This window comes from Euprymna scolopes, chromosome 2 (assembly GCF_053919585.1).
Source record: "Euprymna scolopes isolate OS-2025 chromosome 2, ASM5391958v1, whole genome shotgun sequence".
Lineage (NCBI taxonomy): Eukaryota > Metazoa > Mollusca > Cephalopoda > Sepiida > Sepiolidae > Euprymna > Euprymna scolopes.
Genome location: NC_136483.1, coordinates 116,025,186 through 116,050,153, shown reverse-complemented (window position 1 = coordinate 116,050,153; position 24,968 = coordinate 116,025,186). Strand labels below are relative to the sequence as shown.

Here is a 24,968-nt window from a genome sequence, read left to right as displayed (position 1 = left end):
TTCAGGGGGTGTGTGTGCCATGCTAGGCAAAAAGAAGCCAGTTCACTTCCTGTTGCTGGTGCACTTGAAGCAGAATATCAAGCTGTCATCATGAGCTTGATAGTCCACCAGGAGTTAGTTGGAACTACAGCAGTCAAAATGGCTGCTGATTCTTTGTATGTACCATCAGAAATAATCTTTCTTAACCTTCTTTTTTTTTGTTGGTATTATTAATTATATATCATTATTATTTCTATAATAACTTTTAGTACAATTATTACTATTGCTATTATATCTACCGCTCCCGTTACAGCTATCATTACAACTACTATTACTACTAGCTGTGGCATCTTCTATATGCTGGATGAGATTATAATTAATCTTAAAATTTAAATCCTTTTGAATTTCTTTTATATAGCTTTAGTAAAGAAATTAATCACTTTAAAAACAATGTTGTTATGACTATACATAGTGCCTTATTAGACTAGCGCAAAGACTGTCACACATTTCATGGTTAGGCTTTTCTGAAAGACAATTTTAGTCTTGTCATCATTTTCAGTTTTGATCTTTGTGTCTCATTAGATTAGGTTAGATGTTTCACGAATGATTTACCACTTCTCCTGTTTATTGCTATTTTGCTGGGATCAAGTTGTCAACTGATCCCCTCCATATCTTGAGCATTTTACTGTGCAACTTTGAGCCATTGACATTGATGTAAGGTACATTATAGAGTGTTTCAGATGACTGACGGTAGATAATGTAGCCGTACTAGTTGGGACATCAGCTATACAACCCAATTTCTCATGGAAACCTTCAGTGAAGCCAGCAATTTTCTTCATTCAGTGTGTTGCAATCAAGCTCTTGATGTTTCCTTATTAATTTCTTTGAAAAAGAAATGAAAGCAAATTAACATATCCAAATGGTACATATGATCGTCTTTGTGCATCATAAAAGCATTACTACAGACAAAAATAAAATTAAAAAAGACATTATATAAAGAAACTTACAAGCGTGACTAAAAGATTTAACATAACCAAACTTGTTAATATCAGAAATGCATATCACATACAAAGTTCAATGTCCATTAATGTTTAATTATTCGTTCTTGAATCATTGTGACTTTCTGTTCATTCTTGATTCTCTTCAAATTTGAAAAAGATTCATTATAATTGAACATCATAAGTGAGTGATGCATAGAGCAGTAAAAAAAATTGATTCTAAACTGATTTTTGGCCTGTTAACAGACAATAATTACAATTTGGAGACATCTATTTTTGGGGATCTATGACAAGTGAACCAAATCTTGACAAAAAACATGGTTCTAAATTGTCAAGATATAATAAACAGACTATTTTTGTTTCTAGAGCATGAGACTCTGAAGGCACAATGTGTGTGTCGACCATGATATTCATCAATATACTAATATGATCCCGACTATCTACATAAATTCTGTATAGGTATGGTGTCATGATGAGAAACAGATAAATTTTAGAATCTCATTGTTCAGAGACCAGCAACTTGTATTCATCTTTCAAAATTTTGCTGGAATAGTCTAGTAGTTCTGGTCCCGGCATGACCTTAAACTGCCTTGGACACTTTTAGTGTTTTATCTACCAACCTGAAATCCATTATTCCAACCCTTTTCTTTCTTTATTTAATTTGTTTTTCCTATTTTCCAATGATATCAACTAGTTAAATATTGTTTAACTCAACCCAGTCCTGATCTTCAACAAGATAATGATAACATACCAAGTATATAGTCATGTCTTAGTTTCTATTACTCCTAGATTCACTCTGATACAAAGTTGTAATACCTGTCTGGTTTTTATTTACAGGTTATATTGAATTGTTGATACTTATGCAGAATACAGACCCTGCTGGAATAATAAAATTATTTAGAAACACATTCTTAACATGAGGAGAGGGGGCCCTTTTTTTTTTTTTTTTTTTTTTTTTTTTATAAACTATTCTGTATTTTTACCTAATTTGATAAACAAAAGATACTGTAAAAATTGAATTGAATTTGAAAATTCTATCTAAAAACTAACACAGTCTGTATTTCTGCATTAGTACCAAATAATGTTCAAATGATTTATTTACAAAATATATGCATACAAAACAAATTAATTTTGAATAATTTGAAACAAAAACTTTTACCGAAATGACTGGCATTAAATGATCCAAATGTTATGCTGTAAAACAAAATCACCAAATGTAGTAGGTGTATTAGATCCCCTTTTTTATTCTACAAGCATTTATGAAAATCAGATTTGTATAATTAAAAATGACCAAAATAGCCTATAAATTTTCTTGATTTCTCCAGTATAAGTATGTTAAATTTGCTGTAACAATAACAGTAAGACAGGTCTCTACAAAAAAAGACAAGGAGCTTTTAAAATGCTAACAGCAAAACAAGCAACAAAGAGAAAAACAGTGTGAGACACGTCTTTGTTTTTATTTGTTTAGTACTAGCAGTTCAGCCTGGTTTTACTCGGGGCCCTATGTACTGTTTATAACTTTATGTGCATGTGTATATATTAAAAAGTGTGAATATGTACGGTTATGCCTTTCTATATAATAGGCTTAATTAACTATCAAAGAGGAAAGTTGCTAAGACCGCAGACGTCAAATTTTTTTTAATGTTGACCCCAATTTTGACCCCTTAGCATTTATTGTTTTGGACTCAAATTAAATTAAAATGTTTGACCCATGTCCAAGTTATCTACATCTAAAATTTCAAGTGTTTAGACCCAAAACTGGCAGAGAAGTTTGGTAGTATTTGCAAAGGTCAATTCTTTCAACTTTGACCTCTTGGCAGCCAAATTTTCACCCAAAAACCGATTTAAAAGCTTGCCGAATGTCTGAATACCCTTTATGTAAAATTTCAGATGTTTAGACCCAAAATTTGTTTAGTTTGCTAAAAACCGCAAAGGTCAAATCTTTTGAACTTTGACCCCTTTGAAGCCAAATTTTCAGCAAAGAAACAATTAAAAAGTCTGTATGTTTGAATACACTTTGTGTAAAATTTCAGATGTTTTAATCAAAAATTGGCTGACTTATTTGTTAGAGACCACAGAGATAAAAAAATTTTTTAACTTTGACCCCAATTTTGACCCCTTAAAATTTACTGTTTTGTGCTCAAATCAAATTATAAAGTTAGATCCATGTCCAAGTAACCTATATCTAAAATTTCAAGTGTTTAGACCCAAAATTGTCGGAGTTTGGTAGAGTTCTCAAAGGTCAAATCGTTGAACTTTTGCCCCACAACAGCCAAATTTCTGGCCGAAACTCGATTAAAAAGATTTTCCCAAATCTCAATAACCTGTATTTCAAATTTTGAGTCTGTAGACCGAAAATTGACAGTTATTGCGTAGGGAAATGTACACTGACACACACAGAGACATTTTCACTTTTATAGATTACTAACATTTCAGCCCGGCGTTGCCCGTGTGTTTGAAGGTGTATGTTGAGGGGGGGAAAGAGAAGTGGTAGTAGGAAGGAAGGCTCGAACCCGTACCGCAAAGGAGGAAAAAAAACGGGGGGGGGGAACTGACGTCTTTGCTGTTACCACCAAACCGGAAGTGACGTAGGTTTTAATTAAGGCTAGACAATCAAAAAGAGAGGATGTCTTTCGAAAATATCGGTGAAAAAAGCGACCTCTCCCTATAGAAAAGTGCCCAGTTTAAGGTGAAGATATTAATGTTTTTAGCCAATTTTTCGATAGTTGTCTGAAAGGTCGAACTTTAAAACAATACTGATCTTGTAAAAATCCGTCACCTCTGTCGAAAGTTTTAGGCAGGCATGCAAACATACATGCATACATACATTTATATATTGGTAACTCAAATTTTTGACCCAAACCAATTAAAAAACTTGCCCTATCTCTGAATACCTTTTATGTAAAATTTCAAATATTTAGACCAGAAATTGTTTGAGTAATTTGGTACAGACTGAAGCGGACAAATTTTTTTAACTTTGACCCCTATTATGACCCTCTAACATTTATTGTTTTGGGCTCAAATCAAGTTATTAAATTAGATCCATGTACAAGTAACCTATATCTAAAATTTCAAGTGTTTAGACCGAAAATTGTCAGAGGAGTTTGGTAGAGTTCTCAAAGGTTAAATCTTTAACTTTTACCTCTTAACAGCCAAATTTCTAGCCGAAAAAGGATGACAAAGATTTTCCCAAACCTCCATACCCATTACATCAAATTTCAAGTCTGTAGACTGAAAATTGACAGTTATTGTGTAGGGAAATGTACACACAGACACTTTCACTTTTATAGATATATTAGCATTTCAGCCCGGCGTTGCCTGGGTGTTTGGATGTGTATATTGAGCAAAAAAAAAAAAAAAGTGGTAGTAGGAAGGCAGGCTCGAACCCTGTACCGCGAAGGAGGAAAAGAACAGGAAAAAAACCTGACGTCTTTGCAGTTACGACCACCGCCAAACCTGTAGTGACTTATGTTTAAATTAAGGCTAGACAATCGAAAAGAGGCAGGCATGCAAACATACATACATACATTTATATATTGGTAACTAAAAATTGTCAACCCAAACCGATGAAAAAACTTGCCCTATCTCTGAATACCCTTTATGTAAAATTTCAAATGTTTAGACCAGAAATTGTCTGAGTAATTTGGTAGACCACAGAGGTCAATTTTTTTTTTAACTTTGACCCCCATTATGACCCCTTAAAATTTATTGTTTTGGGCTCAAATCAAGTTAAGTTAGATCCATGTCCAAGTAACCTATATCTAAAATTTCAAGTGTTTAGACCCAAAATTGTCCTCAAAAGTTATATCGTTGAACTTTGACTCCTTAACAACCAAATTTCTGGCCGAAAACAGATCACAAAATTTTCCTAAATCTCAGTACCCTGTATATTAAATTTCGAGTCTGTAGACTTAAAATTGAGAGTTATTGCGTAGGGAAATGTACACACACAGACACACGTTCACTTTTATAGATATATAGATAGATTAAATTTGGCTGGAGTACACTAGGGCTAAAGGAACTTTTTAAATTATGTTACAAGTGGAAGTACCTGGTTTTGCCCAGGATAATAATTTGCTTAAAAAAGAAAAATTTTTTTTTAATAAGTAAATTTTTCCAGATATCAAACAAGCAATTTGCTTTTGTCCATTTTTATGGGAAATTGGTAAGTTTCACAAGTCAATCAATAAAATTACCAGAATCCTGTTAATCAGTGAACAACTGTTATCTGTGGTCATAAACAAAAAATTGTTGAATCAACTACGTTCTCACCAGAGCTGGTTTCCCATTAAGCATTTCTGTATACACTTTAAAAAAAAAAAAAAAATTGATTTTCTTTTTTTTTTTGAAATAGAAAAACAAAACCAATCTAAGACATCAGCAGGGACTTTCTGAATCCAGACATGCAATTAATCACTGATGAACAAACACTCACAGTTTTGAGATATTTATATAGTGGTTTGCCATACTTACAGGTAAATGTGCACTGAACAGATACCCTAATACTTAAAGTTAAATTCAAATTTTGATATCTTTTAATTTAAACAAAAAAAAAACAAAAAAAACAATTTGGACGCTGAAAACGGACACAGTAAAACAATACGTTTTAATGAAAATGTATAAATGTTTTTTTAAGGAAGGTGTATTAAAAATATGAAGAATAAATTTAAAAAAAAATGAAGGTGGTGGGTAAATCGCCGTTTTTAAATACTCTTATGGCTGTCAACAGGTTAAAGTAGATTTATTTGTAAGAAAATTGCATTAAAATAACTTAAATGTAATACGGAAATGAATGATGTAAAAGAGAAAAAAAAAAAAAGCAGAAAGTATCAACAATTGTTTATTTGGATAATTTAAATGCGAAAAAAAACAATTGGGACGTTGAAAACGTACACTGTAAAACAATACATTTTATTGTCGTGTTGATTATTTGTTCATGTACGCATGTGCAACCGGAGTCGAAAACTGGATGTTAGGGTACAACACCCGTTACAAAGTCATTTGAGTTTTATACTTATATAGATATATGCATATATTAGTGTGTTTGTTTTTCAGATAAAATAGTGCATTTTTTAACATTTAACAGATAATGGCATGTTTTACTTTGGTTAATAATACAAATCTATAAAAATAAAATGAGTATGTGTCTGTCTGTGTGTAAATATTTAACTAATAAACTAATAAACTACTGGTCATGTAACATTGAAAATAACAGTAAATAGTAATCATATACCAAGAATGGTTTTTAAGTAAAATCTTTGCTTGGATGAATGAGTAATGCGTGCAGAAATATATCGGCGCGTGGAAATGCAAACTGTTCATTTCAACTTGCCGGCATATTTTTATTTCTTTTTACACATGCCCAAATTCAATTTATTTCTTCAAGTTATTTAAGATTAAATCTTTCTTACTCATCTCTCGATAGCTATATAAGTTGAAGCACTAAGTGTTTTGGTTTGGATTTTAACTGATAGCACCCAAGTAATTTTTTAAGAAACTTTTTGAAATCACAACTATATATTAGGTACAATATAATATTAAATAGAGAATTGACTCCGTAATAATAAATACGAAATTTGCATGAATAAAAATATATTTTACGACTCTGCAAGGCTGGGCACTCCTCACTAGTTAAGAATAAAGTCTTTAATTGTAAACTATAGGTTTTATTATATTTTACATTTTAATATGTATTATTTAATATGAAAAGATTTATGAAAATGAAATGATTGTGCAAAAACTAGACGTTTTCAGTATTGTGCAGCCAGTCTACGTGAAGTCTCTGTACCAAATACCAAAGAAGCTGTTGTCTTTTGTTGTTGTAAATTACTGTAAAAAGCAAATGATTCTAATAGCTAACAACGTTTTATTCCAAAACAAAAATCCTTTCTGGTCTGTAAAATAATTAGACATATTAAAAACTCCCACATTCAAGTTTAGACCTGTTTTGTTTTAATATCCATTTTGTTTGCATGAACATTTTAAATTACAACAGAAGCATACATTGATTTATCTTATCACCATCATATATATATATATATATATATATATATATATACATACATACATATACACCCACAAAACATTCATTGGGTTAGTCTGTAACTTAAAAATAATCTGATTTTCATAAGTGCTCCTAGGGTTGATTATAAGAGTAAAATAAACATTTTTATCTACGCCAGTTAACTGTATGATATAAATATGTATGGAGGTAAGTAATGGCAATTGTGTCCTTTCTACTATTATAATGCATTTCTGTTTCAATGTCTATATAAATACATATTCCTTTGTGTGTAGCGCTGGGGTAAGCTAGGCAATTTGTTTTATTTTCCAATGAGTAAAAAAGATTTGACAACTGTTTTTGTTTTTTTTTTCCAAGTGAGCTTGCCAGAATCAGAGCAGACAAATGTCATTGGTGAATATCTTGACAGTTTTATTTTACATTTTCTATTCTTATACTGCAGGGATTAGACAAAATCATGGAAAAGTCTTAAAATTTCAAACCAATTTATCTTAATATGGAGTAGGACTACCTTTAACAATTGTTACAGTTTAATTTCTACAAGATATGGCTTCTCCTAAAACAGTCGCCAATTCTTGTAATGATGATAAGGGAAAGTATTGACTCTTGACGTTATCATTCAATAACAACTTTGTGTGAATTACTGAAGTAGCACTTGCTCAAGGCATTTTGAATTGGCTTCCTCTAAAGAAGGAAGTTTCATGAGAATGTCAAATTTACAAGTGATCCCCAGTCACTTGTAAAACCTTATCAGAGGAGAAAATGTTGAGTTTTTGCAAGTCTTGTAGAGACGTGTAAACATCCTAACGCCTGGTATTCTCAAATGGTCATCCATCTGTTACTGGCCAGGCTCAATGTTGCTGAACTTTGTTGATCTAATGAGAACCAGTGTATCGATGTAATTGCCTGTGAATTGGTGTACATTATTATCCTGAAAATTTGCATTTACCTCTGGAAACTGTTCTGCGACCATAGGATGAATTTAATTAGATAAAATACTTAAATAATCTTGACCATTAATTCTGTTATGTAGAAAAGCCATTGGTTTAGAGCAGGGGTCTCCAAAATTTCAGAACTGTGAATCATATTGATGATTTTTTTTAGAGTTATGCAAGCCAAAATAAAAAAAAAACATTAAAATAATTACCTGAACATGTTTTGTACTGTTTTGCTTATTTGCTTTGTTTTTTACTGAAACTGGTACTCCAAAACCTCATTCTTTTAATCATTTTCTGAACAAAAATAAAACCCACTACACTATTTTCATACCTTTTCATTAAAAAAAAATTTCACAAGTACTTTTGTTTTCCATAAGCCGGATTAAAGACTTTGGCAGGCTGGATCTGCCCATAGTTTAGAGACCCCTGGTCTAATGAATTGCATTCCTCTATTTAATAATTGGAATATGGCAGTCTGTATCATGCTTCTTTTGTCGGTTTTCATATGTATCTTCAGTTGGTGATGTACCTATTTATTATGCCTCCCCACGGGCCAGAGTTAGACACCAGGGTCGTTTTTTTACGTGGAGAAAAGGTACAAAAATAAAAATTGTCTCAGTCGTGAAGGATTTCTCCTCCACCGAAAGAGAACAAGAAAATGAAGTGCAGCATCTGAAGAACAGATACTACACTTTGATCTTGACCAAAAGAGAGTTTGGATGGCTTATTTGAAAAAAAATAAATAAATAAAATAACATTCTTTCACTGCTCTAGAGACCAATTCTGTAGGTTTTTATTTAACTGTAAATGTTTTGCGACATTTGTTTTTGAAAGTAGTGGATTTCTGAATGCAACCCTCATGAAATCCTGCTTTATGCAACTTTCAGCGGACAGTTTTTGTGAAAACTGGGTTCTCAATGTAGTTATAAGGCGGTGTGGTGATTTTAGGAACTTTACTTTTTTATCCTTTCTAACAATTTGCATTAGAGTTCAACAGTTCTTATCTGAAAATTTTGATTTTCTTCAAGAGTTTTGTTTCAACAGATTTTTCCCCTTTCTTTCAAAGACTGTCATTATTTTGAGACAGTACTACTTGAAACATTAAACATTCTGGCTGTTTTTGGTATGCAAACACCTGCCATACAAGTACCAACAATTTAAATTAAAGAAATTTTATTACCTGTTTCTGATGTTTTAAAAAGAAAAAAAAAAACATTAAGCAATAATCATAATAAATGAAAAGCATGAAAATAAGTTTTTGCAGTTTTATAGATAATGTTAGATGTTTCCATTATTTTGTTCATCCCTTCACGTCATCCTCATGTTTTTTGAACATTTAAGCTTATGTAAGTCCTCCAGATATTAGGTGCAGGATTTAAAATACCAGTCTAATCATTTTTTTATATGTGCTACTTAGTATTAGAGATAATACACTCTTTTAAACAAAATTAAAAAGACAACTAAAAAGTTTTGTTTAAAAGAGTGTATTATCTCACTTACTCTTCGTGTTTTTTTTTTGTTTTTTTTATTATTATTGAAAATCAATCACAATGTTGATCATACTAGTTTTTTTTTTTTTTTAATTGAAAATCAATCACAATGTTGATCATACTAGTATTTTTTTTTTTTTTTTATTGAAAATCAATCACAATGTTGATCATACTAGTTTTTTTTTTTTTAATTGAAAATCAATCACAATGTTGATCATACTAGTATTTTTATTTTTTAATTTGTGTTTCATCCTTTAAACTTTTTTTCTTTTTAAATATTTTTTCATTACATCTTTTCCTTCTGTAAACAATTCTCTGGATACAGTGGTTTATAACAGGTATAGGTTTTACATCTGCATTTGGATGTGAAAAGTGGACACAAACATACAATTTTTGTGTGTGTGTATGTATATATATATATATATATATATATATATATATATATATATATATATATATATTGGTCTAATGATTTTCCCCCACATGTGAAACAAAAATGCTTACTTGCCATAAGTATATTTTCATACTAATATATATGCAACCATAATATATTATGTGTGTCTAATTTAGGAGGAATAAACAAAGGGCTCGGTTATGTTGTAAGAACATGATGTATTTGGGGAGGGGGTAATACTACAGGGCTAATTTGTAAGTGATACCAGTGGTTTTAAAGTAGGTAGTAAATCTGGGCAGTTAAGTAAAGATGATCACTGCTATCTCATTGGTTAGTATGTTAATAGTTATCAGGCCATAGGTGAGGGTTTATTTACCTTGAAACCTTGTATCACTATGACTAATCAATTTATCACTGTATAATATAATCTATAATATATATATGTATATAAATATTAGATGACTTAAAATTGTATATGTCATATAATTATCTGTTAAATTTGTATATTTATTATTTTTTTTTTTTAGATTCTTTTCTCTTGTATTTTTTTTACACATTATGTCCGTTCCAATTGATTTTTAATATTCATGAAACATTATTAACACTTCCTAAGTCCTTCCATATTTGCAGCCTACAGCACATGTGATGGTTCGTGTGTCATATAACGGAGCACAAACTGTCCGATTTATGCTGTAACTGCCAGTGTTTCAATATCTGAACTGTTAGGCTGTTTTTGGTCTTTCCTGATTTTGGTTTCCTTGGTTCGAAACACAGAGCCTGCCTTGCCAATTCCCTTTTTCCCATTTTGATCAGGGTTTTCACTGGTTGCTGATTTGACTGCCCTTACATTTTTTTATTATGATTCTATCTTGCCATCTCTAAAAAGAACTCCATCTAAATAAGGTGATTTTTTAAATGAATCACATGAACTTGAGTAAAATTCAGATTATCATTGAGGAATCCTTGAAACGCTATAACAAGATGTAATTATTAATTTCCTGAAAAAGTATGAGATTCCATTTGCAGGTTAAAAATGAAAAACAAATTTTTGTAACAAACAGAACATTGATAGAGCAACTATTAACATTCTATTAGGAGAATGGAACAAAATTTGAGAAAAACTCTTAAAGGAATATGTAATAGTATGATTCAGACTTTGCGTAGGTTTTTCAAGGATTATGTATTCCTACTTGCAAAAAGAACTACAACCAATATGCCATGAATGCGAGCCTAAATACACTGAATAAAACCTTTTCTCACTGAATATTGATCTTCTACAACAGACATTTTACTGCGAAAGCAATAAAAAGGTGCTTAAATATATTAAAGTTGACATTACAAAATGCAGTCTCTGTATATAAACAATAATGAAAATATGTGTCGATATTTTAAAGTGATTACATGAAATGAATCTTACACAAATTATCACCATGAATAAGTATTGGAAGATTTTAAAAATTTTAACAAATCACCTGATTTGACATAGATGATCCAAAACAAATAAATCCCAAAATCCATGGCTGATAAAAACAAAAGCATCCCCCTCAAAACCCTTAAAAGAAACCATTCCTTTGACTTCAAAACTAGAAAAACCGTTCCAACTATAGACAAAGGAAACTTCCCATGATTCTTGGTTATTGAATTAATCAAAAATAAAAAAACTTGGAAATTTATCACCTTTCCGAATAGAAAAAACATTATCCATAAAAAGTAAACCAAAAATGATCAAAAAAAACAAAAGATGGAAATCTACTAGTTGAGATAACCAATCTTAGAGATGCTCAATCTCTACTCAAAATGAAGAACTTCCATGAGTACAAGTGCAAAGTCTTTCTCCATAAAACACTAAACACTTCGAAAGGAGTAATTCGAAGTTATGAACTATCGCTGGCAACTGAAGAAATAAAAACCGAATTAGAAAAACAAGGAGTAATCAACCACATCCGCATAAACATAAAAAGAAACAATAAAATAATAACAACCAACACATACATATTAACATTTAACAAACCAACAATACCTAAAGAAATAAAAATTGGCTACTTAAATGTATAAGTAGACCAATATATCCCAGCTCCATTAAGATGTTTCCATTGCCAAAAATATGGACATGGTAGAGAAACCTGTAAAGGAATAAAAATATGTGGAAAATGCGACAACAAAGAGCCTGACCACACCGAAGAAAAATGCATAAATGAGGTGAAATGCGCAAACTGCAAAGAAGATCACCCGGTCTTCTCTAAAATATGCAAAACATAAAAAAGAAAGAGAAATTATAGAAGTAAAGTACAAGAAAAAACACAACCTTTCCAGAAGCCAGAAAAATAGTTGAGATGTACATGAAAGACAACACATATGCTGAGACAACAAAAAAGACAACTAAACCATACCAACATAATGAAATACATGATCAATATAGGGAGCTGATAAACAAACTGATTACATTAAATATTAAAGAATGGCCAGAATTTCAAAATAGCCTAAAAGAAAAATACTCAAATCTGGGAAACAAAATAGAAATAACAAATCCAAACAAAGAAAATAATATTCCATCCACAACAGAACCATTAAAAAAATTATCACAGAAACCAACAAAACAACCACCAGAAATTAATAAAAACATAAGCAATGATAAAACAGCAAATAAAGAACGTTCCAGAAAAGAAGAAAACCAAAAAAATAGACACTCAAAATAGATTCCAAATTCTAGAAAAAATGGAAACCGAAAACACCCTAGATAAAAAAAAGAAACCAAACACAAGTAATCAAGAGGGGAAAAAATGAACAAGAAGCCAAAACCGCAACATCTCAAGCAAGATCCAGATCGACGTCCAGATCCAAACAAAAAAAAGAAAAAACCCAGCAAAACACTTCACAAAGACACAAACTCCAACAAAAGATAAATCCTCTACTTCTAAAGAGATGGAAATAGAGGAAAACTAAACAGCCTCATGGATAGAAATAAAACAACAAATTATCCAATGGAATTGTCGTGGAATAAGATCTAACTATAATGAACTTCTTATACTTATCTCACTCTTCAACCCAGCCATTGTTTGCTTACAAGAAATCTTCCTACAAAACAATAACCATTTCAAAACACCAAACTATGAACAATACAACTATTTCCATAACACAGGCCTTCGTGCTAATGGAGGCACCTCAATTCTTGTAAGGAATAACATACCTCAAAGCAATTTCTCTGTCAAAACAAATCTCCAAGCAATTACACTCGTCATCAAAACACTACAATAGACAATTCCAAATACTTCAGAAACATGAAGAAAAGTACAAAATAAACTTTAACTCCAAAAACAAGAGCCTTACAATGAAATCTTCTCCCTCAATGAACTAGAAACTGCCATAGAAAAATCCCATAATTCAGCTGTAGGACCAGATGAAGTGCATTACAGCTTCCTTAAAGAAATTCCGCCAGAATCATTAAAACTCCTTCTCAAAATTTATAATAAAATATGGGAAACAAAAGATTTCCCAACTTCATGGAAAAATGCAACAATAATACCAACACCCAAACTGGGAAAAGATGCATCAAACCCAGAAAACTACAGACCAATCGCTCTCACAAGCTGCCTATGCAAAACGTTCAAAAGAATGATTAACTACCGTCTTATATGGTATCTAGATGACAACAAAATAATTTCTTAAGTCCAGTGTGGATACCAAAAAAATCGAGGATGTATAGACCACATCACTAACCTGGAAAATTATATCAGAAGCTTTTATCAATAAGGAACACGTAACATCTGTTTTTTTTTTTTTTGTTTTGTTTTTTGATCTTGAGAAAGCATATGAAACTACCTGGAAACATGGTATCATAAAAGATGTCCACAACATCGGACTAAGAGGCAGATTACCTGAATTTATAAAAAACTTCCTAACAGACAGATCTTTCCAAGTTCGCATAGACTCAACTTTATCAGACCCACAAAATCAAGGAGGAGTGCTCCAAGGCAGCATATTATCAACAACTATCTTTAACATAAAAATCAATAGCATTATAAAAGAATTCTCTCCTGATATACATAGCTCCTTAGATGTAGATGACTGCTCAATCAGCTACAGATCTAAATACACTCGCACTATTTAAAGAAAACTACAACATAACATAAATAAAATTAATAAATGGGCAACAAAAAATGGTTTCAAATTCTCCAAAACTAAAACAAAATGCATCCATTTCTGTAACCAACGCAAACTCCACCCTGACCCAACCTTACAGATTGAAGGCGAAAATTCCATTTGTAAATGAACACAAGCACCTGGGAATCATTTTTGACAAAAAAACTAAATTTCATTCCACACATCAAAACCAAATGTAATAAAGCATTACAACTCCTACGAGTCATCACCCATACAGATTGGGGAGCTGACAAGAACACACTACTCAAACTATATAGAGCATTAATTAGATCAAAAATAGATTATGGTAGCTTCATATAGCAATCCACCAGAAAGTCATATCTAAAAACCCTCAACACAATATGTCACTCCGGACTAAGACTAGTACTAGGAGCATTTCCAGCCTCCCCTGTAGAAAGCCTGTATGCAGAAGCACATGAAACTCCTCCAATGCTCAGAAATCGAAACCTTGGTCTAAAATACTACACAAAACTTACAGCCAACCCCATAAACCCAGCACACAATAGCATTTTAAATCCAAACCGTAAACACCTTTTCGACCAACCCCACAAACCTAGCACAACAAACACCTTTTCGACCAAAAAGAAAATGCAATCAAAAATCGATTTCCAAAGAAGCAAGTCTACCCATAACTAAAATTCACAAAACTGTCCTACTCAAAACACCTCCCTGGAAAATCGTATCCCCTAACATCGACCTAAGTTTAAGTAAATATGAAAAGAAACATACTCATTCAATAACTTATCATGATCTCGATAAAATCAAATAAAAGTATCCACACCACACACACATCTATACAGATGGGTCTAAACAAAATAACGCAACAGCCAGTGCAGCAATACTCAATAAATCAATCAAAAAACAATCAAACCTCCCAAAAGAAACCTCAATCTTCAGTGCTGAAATACATGCTCTAATCCTAGCTCTCAAACTCGCCTCCAATGACAAAAAAAAAACAAATTTATAATCCTTTCAGACTCCCAATCTACTCTAAAAGCGATTAAAAATAAAAAGATGGACAACCCCCTAATCGCAAAATTACTCCAAAAATTAACTGAACTAAACAGTAAAAAAGAAATCATTTCCTGCTGGATACCGAGCCATTCCGGTATTAATTAGCAGATTCTGCAGCAAAAAACGCCCTAAATCTCCCAATCGATGCAAATTTTAAAATTCCATACATAGATTCAAAAAGACGTATCAACGCATATACAACAGAGAAATGGCAAACCTGCTGGAATGAACACCCTAACAATAAACTTCACAAAATCATGCCAAAAATAAAAAACCAAGAACAAAATACAAAACTAAACAGAAAAGAAGTCAAACTAAACAGAAAAGAATAAAAATAGGCCATACTCACTTAACCCACACATATCTCCTAAAAAAAGAAAGCCAACCCATCTGTATACCTTGTCAAACACCACTCACAATCAAACACATATTAATTAAATGTACTGATTTTGTAACCGTAAGAAATCGATTCTACAAAGAAAACAATATTAAAGAATTATTTGATAAAAACAATCCCCACACCATACTCTCATATCTTAAAAAAATTGGCCTTTATAAAAAAATTTAAAAAGAACCCTTTATACAATGGTCCTGGATATGACCTAAAACTATATCCGATGGTGAGGCCCCAGCTTGTGGGCCTTGGGGAGTGTGGAGCCACCCTTTAATTGCCATTGCTCCCAGGTCCACTCTGACCCGGAGTGGTAGTACCTGTTAGGGTCCCAACTATGGGTTAAATAGAATCTGACTTAAAAAAAATATACTCCATTAAAAAGCGTTCCTCAAAATAACTAGATTCGGCATTAAATAACCTGGAAAAGATTGATATGCCGTAAAACAAAACCAACCAACCAAGGCAACTTGAGATGCAATACAACAAAACACTAACCAAACAAATAATTTTTGAGAAAAAATGCCTGTATATTTCTAACTAAACAATGATAGTTCATGCATAAAAGCTTTTCTGGCAAATGCAAAAAAGACTGAATTAAATATTAGCTTTTAATAAAACTATAAAATGCAGCGGTGGATGTAGATGGCAGCAAGATGCTTTGATGCTCATATTCATTGTCACAGTGCCCTTAAAAGATGAGCCACATCAAAGCAATTTTAGGCTGTCATGATCATGTAGCAGGAGTAAGAGAGGGCAAGGAAATTTTTTTTTTTTTTTTTTTTTTTAAGTTTCTTTGAAATCGCACACATTATAGAAATCCGAGAATCTATTTGCCCCGTGCGTGTTTTTTTTTTTTTTTTTTTTTTTTTTTCGTTTTCAAAAATGAAAAACTTGAATTATACCCCCTGCCACTACTGACGACACGCGGTTCAAAATGTGCTGAGGTGCCACAGAATACTTTTCAGAAATATCAAGATAAACAAACAAGGTAACTTTTCTCCCCCTTTTTTTTTAAAATTTTTTTTTGTCATTAGTAATTTGTATTCATAATATTTTTATGAACTTGTTTAGAAAACGGAAAACGTGTGAAGCATCGTATTACTTTTGCTCTTTTGCATTCTATTTATATTTTATCACTTATATTCAGTGGTAAAATTACAACTTTTTTTCTTTAGTGGTAAAATTTACTATTTTTTTTTTTTCTTTATAAAATTTTTCTGTTAGGTAGGTGTCATCCTATCTAACAAAGATTTAATAAAGAAAAAAAATGTTTTTGTAATAGATTCTGTTGTAATTTAGTGGCACCTTATTTCTGTACTAAGTATTAAAATCAGTTTCTTAGAATCTGTATTTCTCTTAGTCTGTCTGTTTCACTTTTTCTCAGAAATTAATGCGCAAATTTGTTTGAAATTTTCTATGGACCTTTGCTTTGATAAGCATACAATTTAAGGAGCAATGAAATAAGTATTAGGGTATCTGTTCAATGCATAGTTAGGGATTAATAGGGATTTGATGCAAAAATAAGCACAAATTTTACGATATTCAACCATCAATTTGGCATATAGCACTCGGCTTATAATGTCAATGAGGAAAAAGTCTAGTATATGATATATTTTATTTAAATTGTCATGTGCAATTAAAATAATGTGCCCTCCCTCCCCTCATTAAAAGTGAATTAGTGAGCAAATTCAGATGCAAACATTTTTTCAAATTCAATATTTAACTGCTCTTTTTATAAACACCTTCAATATATTTTAAAATGTGTAACCAAATATACAACAAATCACTTTTACCAAAACCAGTAGAATTTAATTTTTATTGAAATTTTAATGACTTACTGTTAACATTCTGAAAATGTTCTAAAGCTTTTTTTAGTAGTAAGTTGCAATATCTTTAGGATGACAATAAATCTAAGCCATATAAATAAATTATTTTTTTTTAATTTTTTTTTTTTTTTTACAAAGGCATCACCACATTATCAAGGTCCAGAGGCCACTCAAGGATAAGGGTTAAAGAGTGTACAGTAGAAGTTGGTCAATATAGTAATCATTAGTAATGAAAATTTGGTAAATTTAATAACTTATATGGAACGGCTCATCAAGAACTTATTTACCTTAGACTTGAACACAACCATATTGTAGTCAGCCGGAAAGCAGGAAAACGGAAGACAATTCCACAGTTGTGCAGTTCTAAGAAAGAAGCTTTGTTCATGGAATCTATGTTTAGGTTTAGGCACAGATAAAGAGTGGGGGAAATTATTGATAGTGTTTACAGCTAGACGAGTGTTTCTTGTGAAAGTTTGGCGAGGGGGGGACCATAGATTGAAGCTCAGTTGAACACTTTCCATGAAAATAACGATACATCAGAGACAAACTCGCAACATCTCTTCTGTGAGATAGAGGTTGTAAGGAGGAGAAAAGGACATCTCCTACGAGGCTACGAAGTCTATTTTGAACTCTATCAAGGCAGGACAAGTCCTTTCTAGCAGCTCCTGCCCAGATGTGGCAACAGTATTCCATCCTTGGACGTACCTGGCTCTTATATAGATAGAGAATAGCATCAGCAGTGAGATATTTACCGGATCGATAGAAAGATCCCACCATTTTTCCAGCGGCCTTGGCAACAGATTTGATATACGTGTTCCATTTAAGATCAGGAGTAATGGTCAAGCCCAGAAGCTTGTCAAAACTTGAGGCCTCCTGAAGACGAGAGCCATTCATTTCAATTGATGACAAATGTGGATTAAAATGTTGATGATGTAAAGAGAGAAGCTTGGTTTTAGATGCATTAAAAGTAACCAGCCACTCCTTTCCCCATTGTACTACATGCTCAAGATCAGAGGAGAGAGAATTGGAGAGTACTTGCTCGTTTACTGTCTTAGATGTGGTACCATAAATGGTAGTGTCGTCAGCATAAATGTCTACAAATGATGTAAGGATATGATTTGGAAGATCATTAATGTAGATCAGGAAAAGAGTTGGGCCCAGGATGGATCCCTGAGGGACACTGGCATTAATACTGTGAGCTTCTGATTTTTGCCCCTCAACTACTACTCTTATGAACCTATCAGAAAGAAATGATTTAATAATTGAGAAGACTTTTCCAGCTATACCATAGCTAGCGATCTTATGAAGTAAACCTTTATGCCATACCCTATCAAAGGCTTTAGATATATCAAGAGCAATTGCCCTAGAAAAATTGCCACCGTCGAGAGATTTGCTAATCCTATGCGATATAACTGTAAGGACATCTGCTGTAGAGCTAGCAGAACGGAAACCATATTGAGTGTCACTAAGAAGGTTATTTTTGTTGAGATGTTTGATTACTTCTGTATTTAACACAGATTCTAGCAACTTACTCATGACGCACAGGAGACTTATTGGCCTTAACAGTTTCAGCATGTTAAAAGTATACAGGTCGGTAGATAATTAAATTCTTATGTGTTTGGTAAAGGTTATTTGATTTTTTTTGTTTGTATTTTTTTTTTTTTTTTATTGTTTAAAATTTCTCCACTGTTAACTATACTACAACATTACTTGTGTAAAATATACCTTTAAAAAATATTTCCATCTTTAGTGGCTTCTGTGACCCACATTATGATTAATAAAACATTCCTCGGGGCACAGTGTGTTAAGTGGAATGAACTAAATTTATGGCTAAAGAGATTCTATCAATGTCCTATGCTAGTATATTTAAAATATTATATTGAACTGTCTTATCCTTCACTCACTGCATGTTTGTCATCCAATCTCATCCCTAAAGTGAATAGATCAAACTAATGTTAGCAGGTTCAGCATACGATGACATTGGCTTAGTGATGACAATTATCTAATGATAGAACCAGTGTTTGTTTGAACTCTGCAAATAACTAGTTGTTCACAGGATTGTGGTAATACATCAGTTATCGACTGTAGTCAGAATACATTGTCTCTCCTTTTCATGATGTGGCCTTCTCTAAAATATACTTGAATCCAGAAATTTAGTGACAAAATTATTGGTAAAATTAGCGACCGGTTTATTGGTATATAGATCAATATACTAAAGTTCTTGAATGTCTATATTTTTAAGTGTAATCAAATTTTGCTTTCTCAGCAAACTTTTGTCTCTATAATAGCATCCTTTCAAGGGCAATTTTCAACTCCAAAGATATTTGGAAACCTTAATCATTTTCAACATTTTATGTTGGAAGTTGAGAGATAATGAAATCATTACAAAATAGGAATGAAAACTTTTTCATTCCTATTCTTGCTGGTTAGCTTTGGTTGCTAATTTCTTTATAACTTTTTGTCCTATTTCTTTAACTATATTTTCACATTATGCTTATCTCCAAGTTACAATTTGATCTAGTCTTGCAATTAGATGTTAATTCAAGGCAGTTGCTCTGTTACACGTCTAGAAAATACAATCTGTAAAAAATTTTTAAAAAGTGGTCATCCATAGTTTTATCAATACGCATAATAATTTATGCATATTTTTACCAATAGCAATATATTATTAAAGAAACTTCTATTTCCCATGTGTAATATATATAGGGTGGAACGATAAATTGTTGCTCTAAAGAAAACAAGACTACAGCTTTATTTTTAAACTTTTATTGAAAAAAATCAATTCAGGTAACTTTATTACATAGTATTTAATGTAGCCACCTTCAGCCTCAGTCACGGTATTGATACGCGTGTTATGAGAAAGGGACAGACCCTACTAAGTAAAAGAGAAAACTAGATAAGTTTGAAAATGATATTTGGACAAGGTTAGAATCGAACCCAGTAAGAAAATTTGAAAACGAATATATATTGAAATTTTAGGAATGTAGAACGATTGTCAATGTTCTTGGAAATAACTAAATATTAGAGAATGAGAGGATACAAAGTCGTAGCACTCCTTCTGAAGCCAACCCTGGGTCTCTTTGAACTTGTGGTCCAGCGCTGAGTCTTGCTGCCACAGCCAGGGTCTGTCAGCAGACACCTGATTGCACCAGGGGATCATCACATTTTTCAGTACATCTAGGTACACTTTGATGTTGATTTTCAAGCCGACCAAGGATGTGAAGTGCCATGATGTGGCCCTCTCTAAAATATGCTACAGCAAGCTTGCTAGTATGTTTTGGGTTATTGTCTTGGGCAAAAATGTACTCAGAAAGTGCCAGTGTACCAAATTTCCTAACAGAATTAAATAAGGAAGAACTTAGCATGTTGCAGTAATATGCAGCATTCATTTTTACATCTATGAAAATCAATTTTCCGATGCCATATGAAAAACACCCTCCAACCATAACTGACCCTCCAAATTTTACAGTTCCACGAATAGCTTTTTGATTTAGTTGGTCACCTTTCTTTCGCCATATTTTTTTTGTTTCCATTTAAATTATGTAGATTAAATTTAGATTCATCACTGAATATCATGTTTTTAATTTTATTCTCTGGCATTTTTATCCATCTCTTGCTTGCCTCAAATCGATTTTTGATATGTCACGGTTTCAATAACAGTTTCTTTTTTTTTTTTTTTTTTCTTTTTTTTATAGGGTGTTGCGAGTATAAACTGATATTATTTAAATAGTTTCTAATAGTTGAAGAAGAACACTGAACATTCTGTTCTAGTTTTTTTGCCAATTGTCTACATGATGAAGAATTATTGGCAGATATGTCCCTATTTAAAAACGGTACTCTTGTATAATTTGGCCCGAATTCTCGTGAATTCCCGTCAATCATAGATCGGGTGAGACCGGCAATCATCAGTGTCAGTCGAGCATTGTTCAAATGTTGAAATGCTAACTCGACTTTTTATTTTATTTATTTAAATTTTTTTTCTGTTATGTTTTAATAATTTTTAAGGTGATATTAAGGGGGGGGGGCTCCTTATTTTCTGATTATTTATTTATTTTTTAATTGAATTTTTGGGAGTTTGATTAGCCAATGAAAAAGCGCTATCTAAATGGAAGCAGATGACATTCGAATTGAAAGAAAGCAACTAAACCAAAAAAAAAAAAGAAAAGCTGACAAATATATTTTCAAACTTGCCAAACAAAAATGACAGGCAAGAAACTAAATCTATACATGTTAAAAAAAGAAATGAAAACATTGATGCAGACAATCTCATATTGTCAGAAAAAAATGCTGTTCCAAAAAAAATGAGGTGCAATTATTTTAAATACAAATGTTTACTTAAAAAAAGAGCGTATGTAAAGGATGGTTTCCCCTGAAGATGTACAAATGGACAGTGCCACCAAAAGAACTTGACTGAACAACAAGTCTTGAAAAAAAAAAAAAAAAAAATTGGTTACAAAAAAGAAAAAACAAACTTGTACTTACACCTAACAATTATACGGTTAAAAAATCTTTTCTTGGAGAAAGAAAACAAACTTTCTGTTGATAAATATTTTGAGAAAAAAAAAAAACAAAATTAAAATAAACATTTTCATTTTTCAATGTAGGTTTTTTTCATTAGTCTGATTCTTTTATGACGCTCGGCTGACACCGATAATTGCCGGTCTCGTCCAATCCATGCTTACCGGGAATTCATAAGAATTCGGGTCAAATTATGCAAGAGTACCTTAAAAACATATTATTCCTTGTTGGCTTTTTTGACCTTCCGTTTCCATGTAAGTGATTGGTAATGCCATAATTTTCTTTTTTTATATATAATTTTTTTGGACCAAATTTCATTGCCTATAATTTTATCTTGAACTTGATCAGAATATTTTCCCATGATATTATGTTTCCACTTCGATGTCCATAATGAAAATGCGTAGGAGGATATGCAAAGAAATGGGTTTACACATGCTCTTTTTGGACACCTACACATTTCAGTTCATTATCTTCTGCTTATTTATAAACATACTTGTTGAAATAGTCCTAACCTTTCTCATTGATAGTTATAGTTAATTATTTAAAAATATTTTGTCTTTATTGGATTTTGTATTAAAAAATTGAATTGCCCACTTTTTTTTTTTTTTTTTCAGTTGAAAATTTCCTTTTTAATAAAACTTAAAAATATTTTATCACAAAGAAAATATATATTACTCATGAGAAATAGAAGTTTCTTTAATATTGCTGTTAAAAATTTGCATAAATTTGTTTATTGATAAAACTATGGATAACCACTTTTTTTTTTTTTTTTTTTTTTTTTTTTTTTTTTTTTTACAGACTGGATATTTATAATAAAAATATCACATTTTTACAAACATTGTGACAGAAATTACTTGCCATCTTTTTTTTTTTTTTTTTTTTTTTTTTTTTTTTTTTTTTTGCAGTATAAACGTGTAGCGTTTTGAAAACTTAGAAAAAATATGTTGCGTCTTGTGCTAATTTTTGTTTGAAAATCTTTATTCACATTGTGTACCCTCTTATCATAATTTTACTTATATATCTAGATCAACAATATCTGTTGATGCTCTTTTCACACTTTTCTCATCTCATGCAGACTTCAAACGCACATTATAAATCACTGTACCTTAAGGATTACAAGGAAATTAGAACATATAGGCGCATTAATCAGTTTCAATCTGAAGACTGGAGCCTATAGTCTTAGGAATGAGTATAACAAGGGAGATAATTCTGTGCTACACTATGCAAGAATAATATTTAATTTTATACTTGAGTTTTCATATTAAAATTCCTAAATTTATTTTGATGATTATCCCTTCTTTCTTCCATCCTCCTCATATACATCTTTTGTCATCAAAAAGTGATTAGTCAAATTTTTTTAATTGTTTTTTCTTTTTTAATTATTACATCCTCTTCTCTTAGTGTGGGATTAAGCAAATCATATTAATCCTCTCTTGGAGTTGACGAGATCACCTTTTCTATTAGGCTTGAGATCAAGCTCACTAAGTTTGAAGTAACCAATATTGACTGTTCACCAGAGTCCTTCACAGTGACTGTCTTCTAAATCAGCAGAGTTATGGATGGGGTGTCATTACCAATCACTGTGTATTAATAATTTTTGGCTCCCCATTCTTCTAACCAACGATTCAAGCTAACATCAGCAAAAAAAGCTTGTGAATTTATTCGGCACGTTATCCCAGCTTCAACTGATCGACAAACATGTTTTTCCCGTGTAACTGTTTCTGTACCTCAAAGTTCTTATTGTGCTATGTTAAGAGATACCTGACTACCTGGGTGATGTTATTTTGGACACTGCAATGTCTATTTCGATGGTGTAGGCTGGTACAAGGCCATTCTCTCTCCATCTTTGATGAATTCTGACTACAGTCGATAATTGATTTTGCATTGCCTTCTCTATCTGCGCCAGTCAGTCGGGATCTGTTTGAAAGTATTCTACATATTTTAGCTGATTAGAGGTGAACTGGCCAGATCAGAAGAAGAGACAATAGCGGTGGGACATGATCAGGATGAAGACCAGAGTTGAATCTCTTAGAACATTTCATGACCAGCATTGTCTGGTTTGCCTTAAACTTGTGACTAACAGCCCTGCTATCAAAAATCTAGTCTTAGATTCACTGTCACTCTATACACAGATTCGAGAATCTGCAGTGTTCATAGGTGCAATTGTGGTCAGTCTGGAATGTGTATTGATTCTATTGTATAGGAGCACTAGCAGTTTTTCTAGTCAATGTTTGACTGAAATCCTTCAACCAACCAAGGTCTACAGAGGGGATGACAAATCTGACGGTGTTTCCCTTTGAACTGCATGTTATTAAGATGGGATGTGACTTGTGTCTACACACTTGCTCAATTATCACTGATGGAATCTATGACAAACCTGTGATAATATCAGCAAAGGGCTGCATACAATAAAAAAGCCGGTCTTCTGAACAGATTTCTATTCAACTTATCATTGCGGAGCGATTGGTTCTGCTCTGCGGCACTTCCGCAACCAGTCAAGTCTATAAATGTACAAATACAAATTTGTTCAATTCTGTTTGAGATAAAGACTTTGATTTTAAAAGGAAAAAAGTAAAATAATTTCTGTTTTTTTATTATTTGTTTATTTTTTTTTTTTTTTTAGATTTTTTTTTTTTTTCTTTTAGATTCCTATGTATTTCCTAATGTTCTAAATTGTTGATGTTATAAAAATGTAGGACACTTGATACTTGCCATAGATACTGAGTGCGCACCACGTAAGTACTGAGCGCGCATCACGTAAGTAAATGTAAGATAGTTGCATAATATATTTTTGTTTTAATGGTCATAAAACGTTTTATTGCTTATTTTTAAAATGGTAGAAAACATTTTCATACAGTTTCTTTTAAACTTAAAATTACTGTTACACTTTTGTTAAAGTATTAAAGTGTATTTGTATATTTTATATCTGAAAATATGCAACTACAGCTTGAATTTAAGCAGATTAAGTATTAGTCCTCTCTTTGAGGATACACTGTATCGTAGATTAAGATTCACATTGGGGAATGCCTTGGAGAAACCGTTTTGTGGAGTTGAATTGGTTATTAATTTAGCTAGAAACTCACCATGACTAAATTACTGTAATTTATTAGAATTTGAATCTGACTAATAAATTCCATCTTTTTCTCATCTAATAATAATACCAATTTAACAAATATCTACTTCAATGATTGTTTCGTTTGTGTGTGTGTGTGTATGTGTGCTGTCTTTAAATTT

At 31.9% G+C, this 24,968-nt stretch overlaps 1 protein-coding gene across 6 annotated transcripts in view; it reads left to right on the top strand.

Moving 5' to 3' along the window:
- LOC145294518 (uncharacterized) overlaps window positions 1-24,968 on the top strand; it is a 188,058-nt gene that overhangs the window by 33,075 nt on the left and 130,015 nt on the right. For 4 of the 6 annotated variants that reach the window (XM_080141387.1, XM_080141391.1, XM_080141386.1 and 1 more), the window contains 2 exons: window positions 6-155; window positions 7,357-7,392. In XM_080141387.1, coding sequence (XP_079997513.1) covers window positions 91-155; window positions 7,357-7,392 — 101 coding nt within the window. In that variant the 5' untranslated portion in view covers window positions 6-90. The remainder of the gene's footprint in view (window positions 1-5; window positions 156-7,356; window positions 7,393-24,968) is intronic. The other 2 variants (XM_080141389.1, XM_080141390.1) reach the window with 1 other exon arrangement.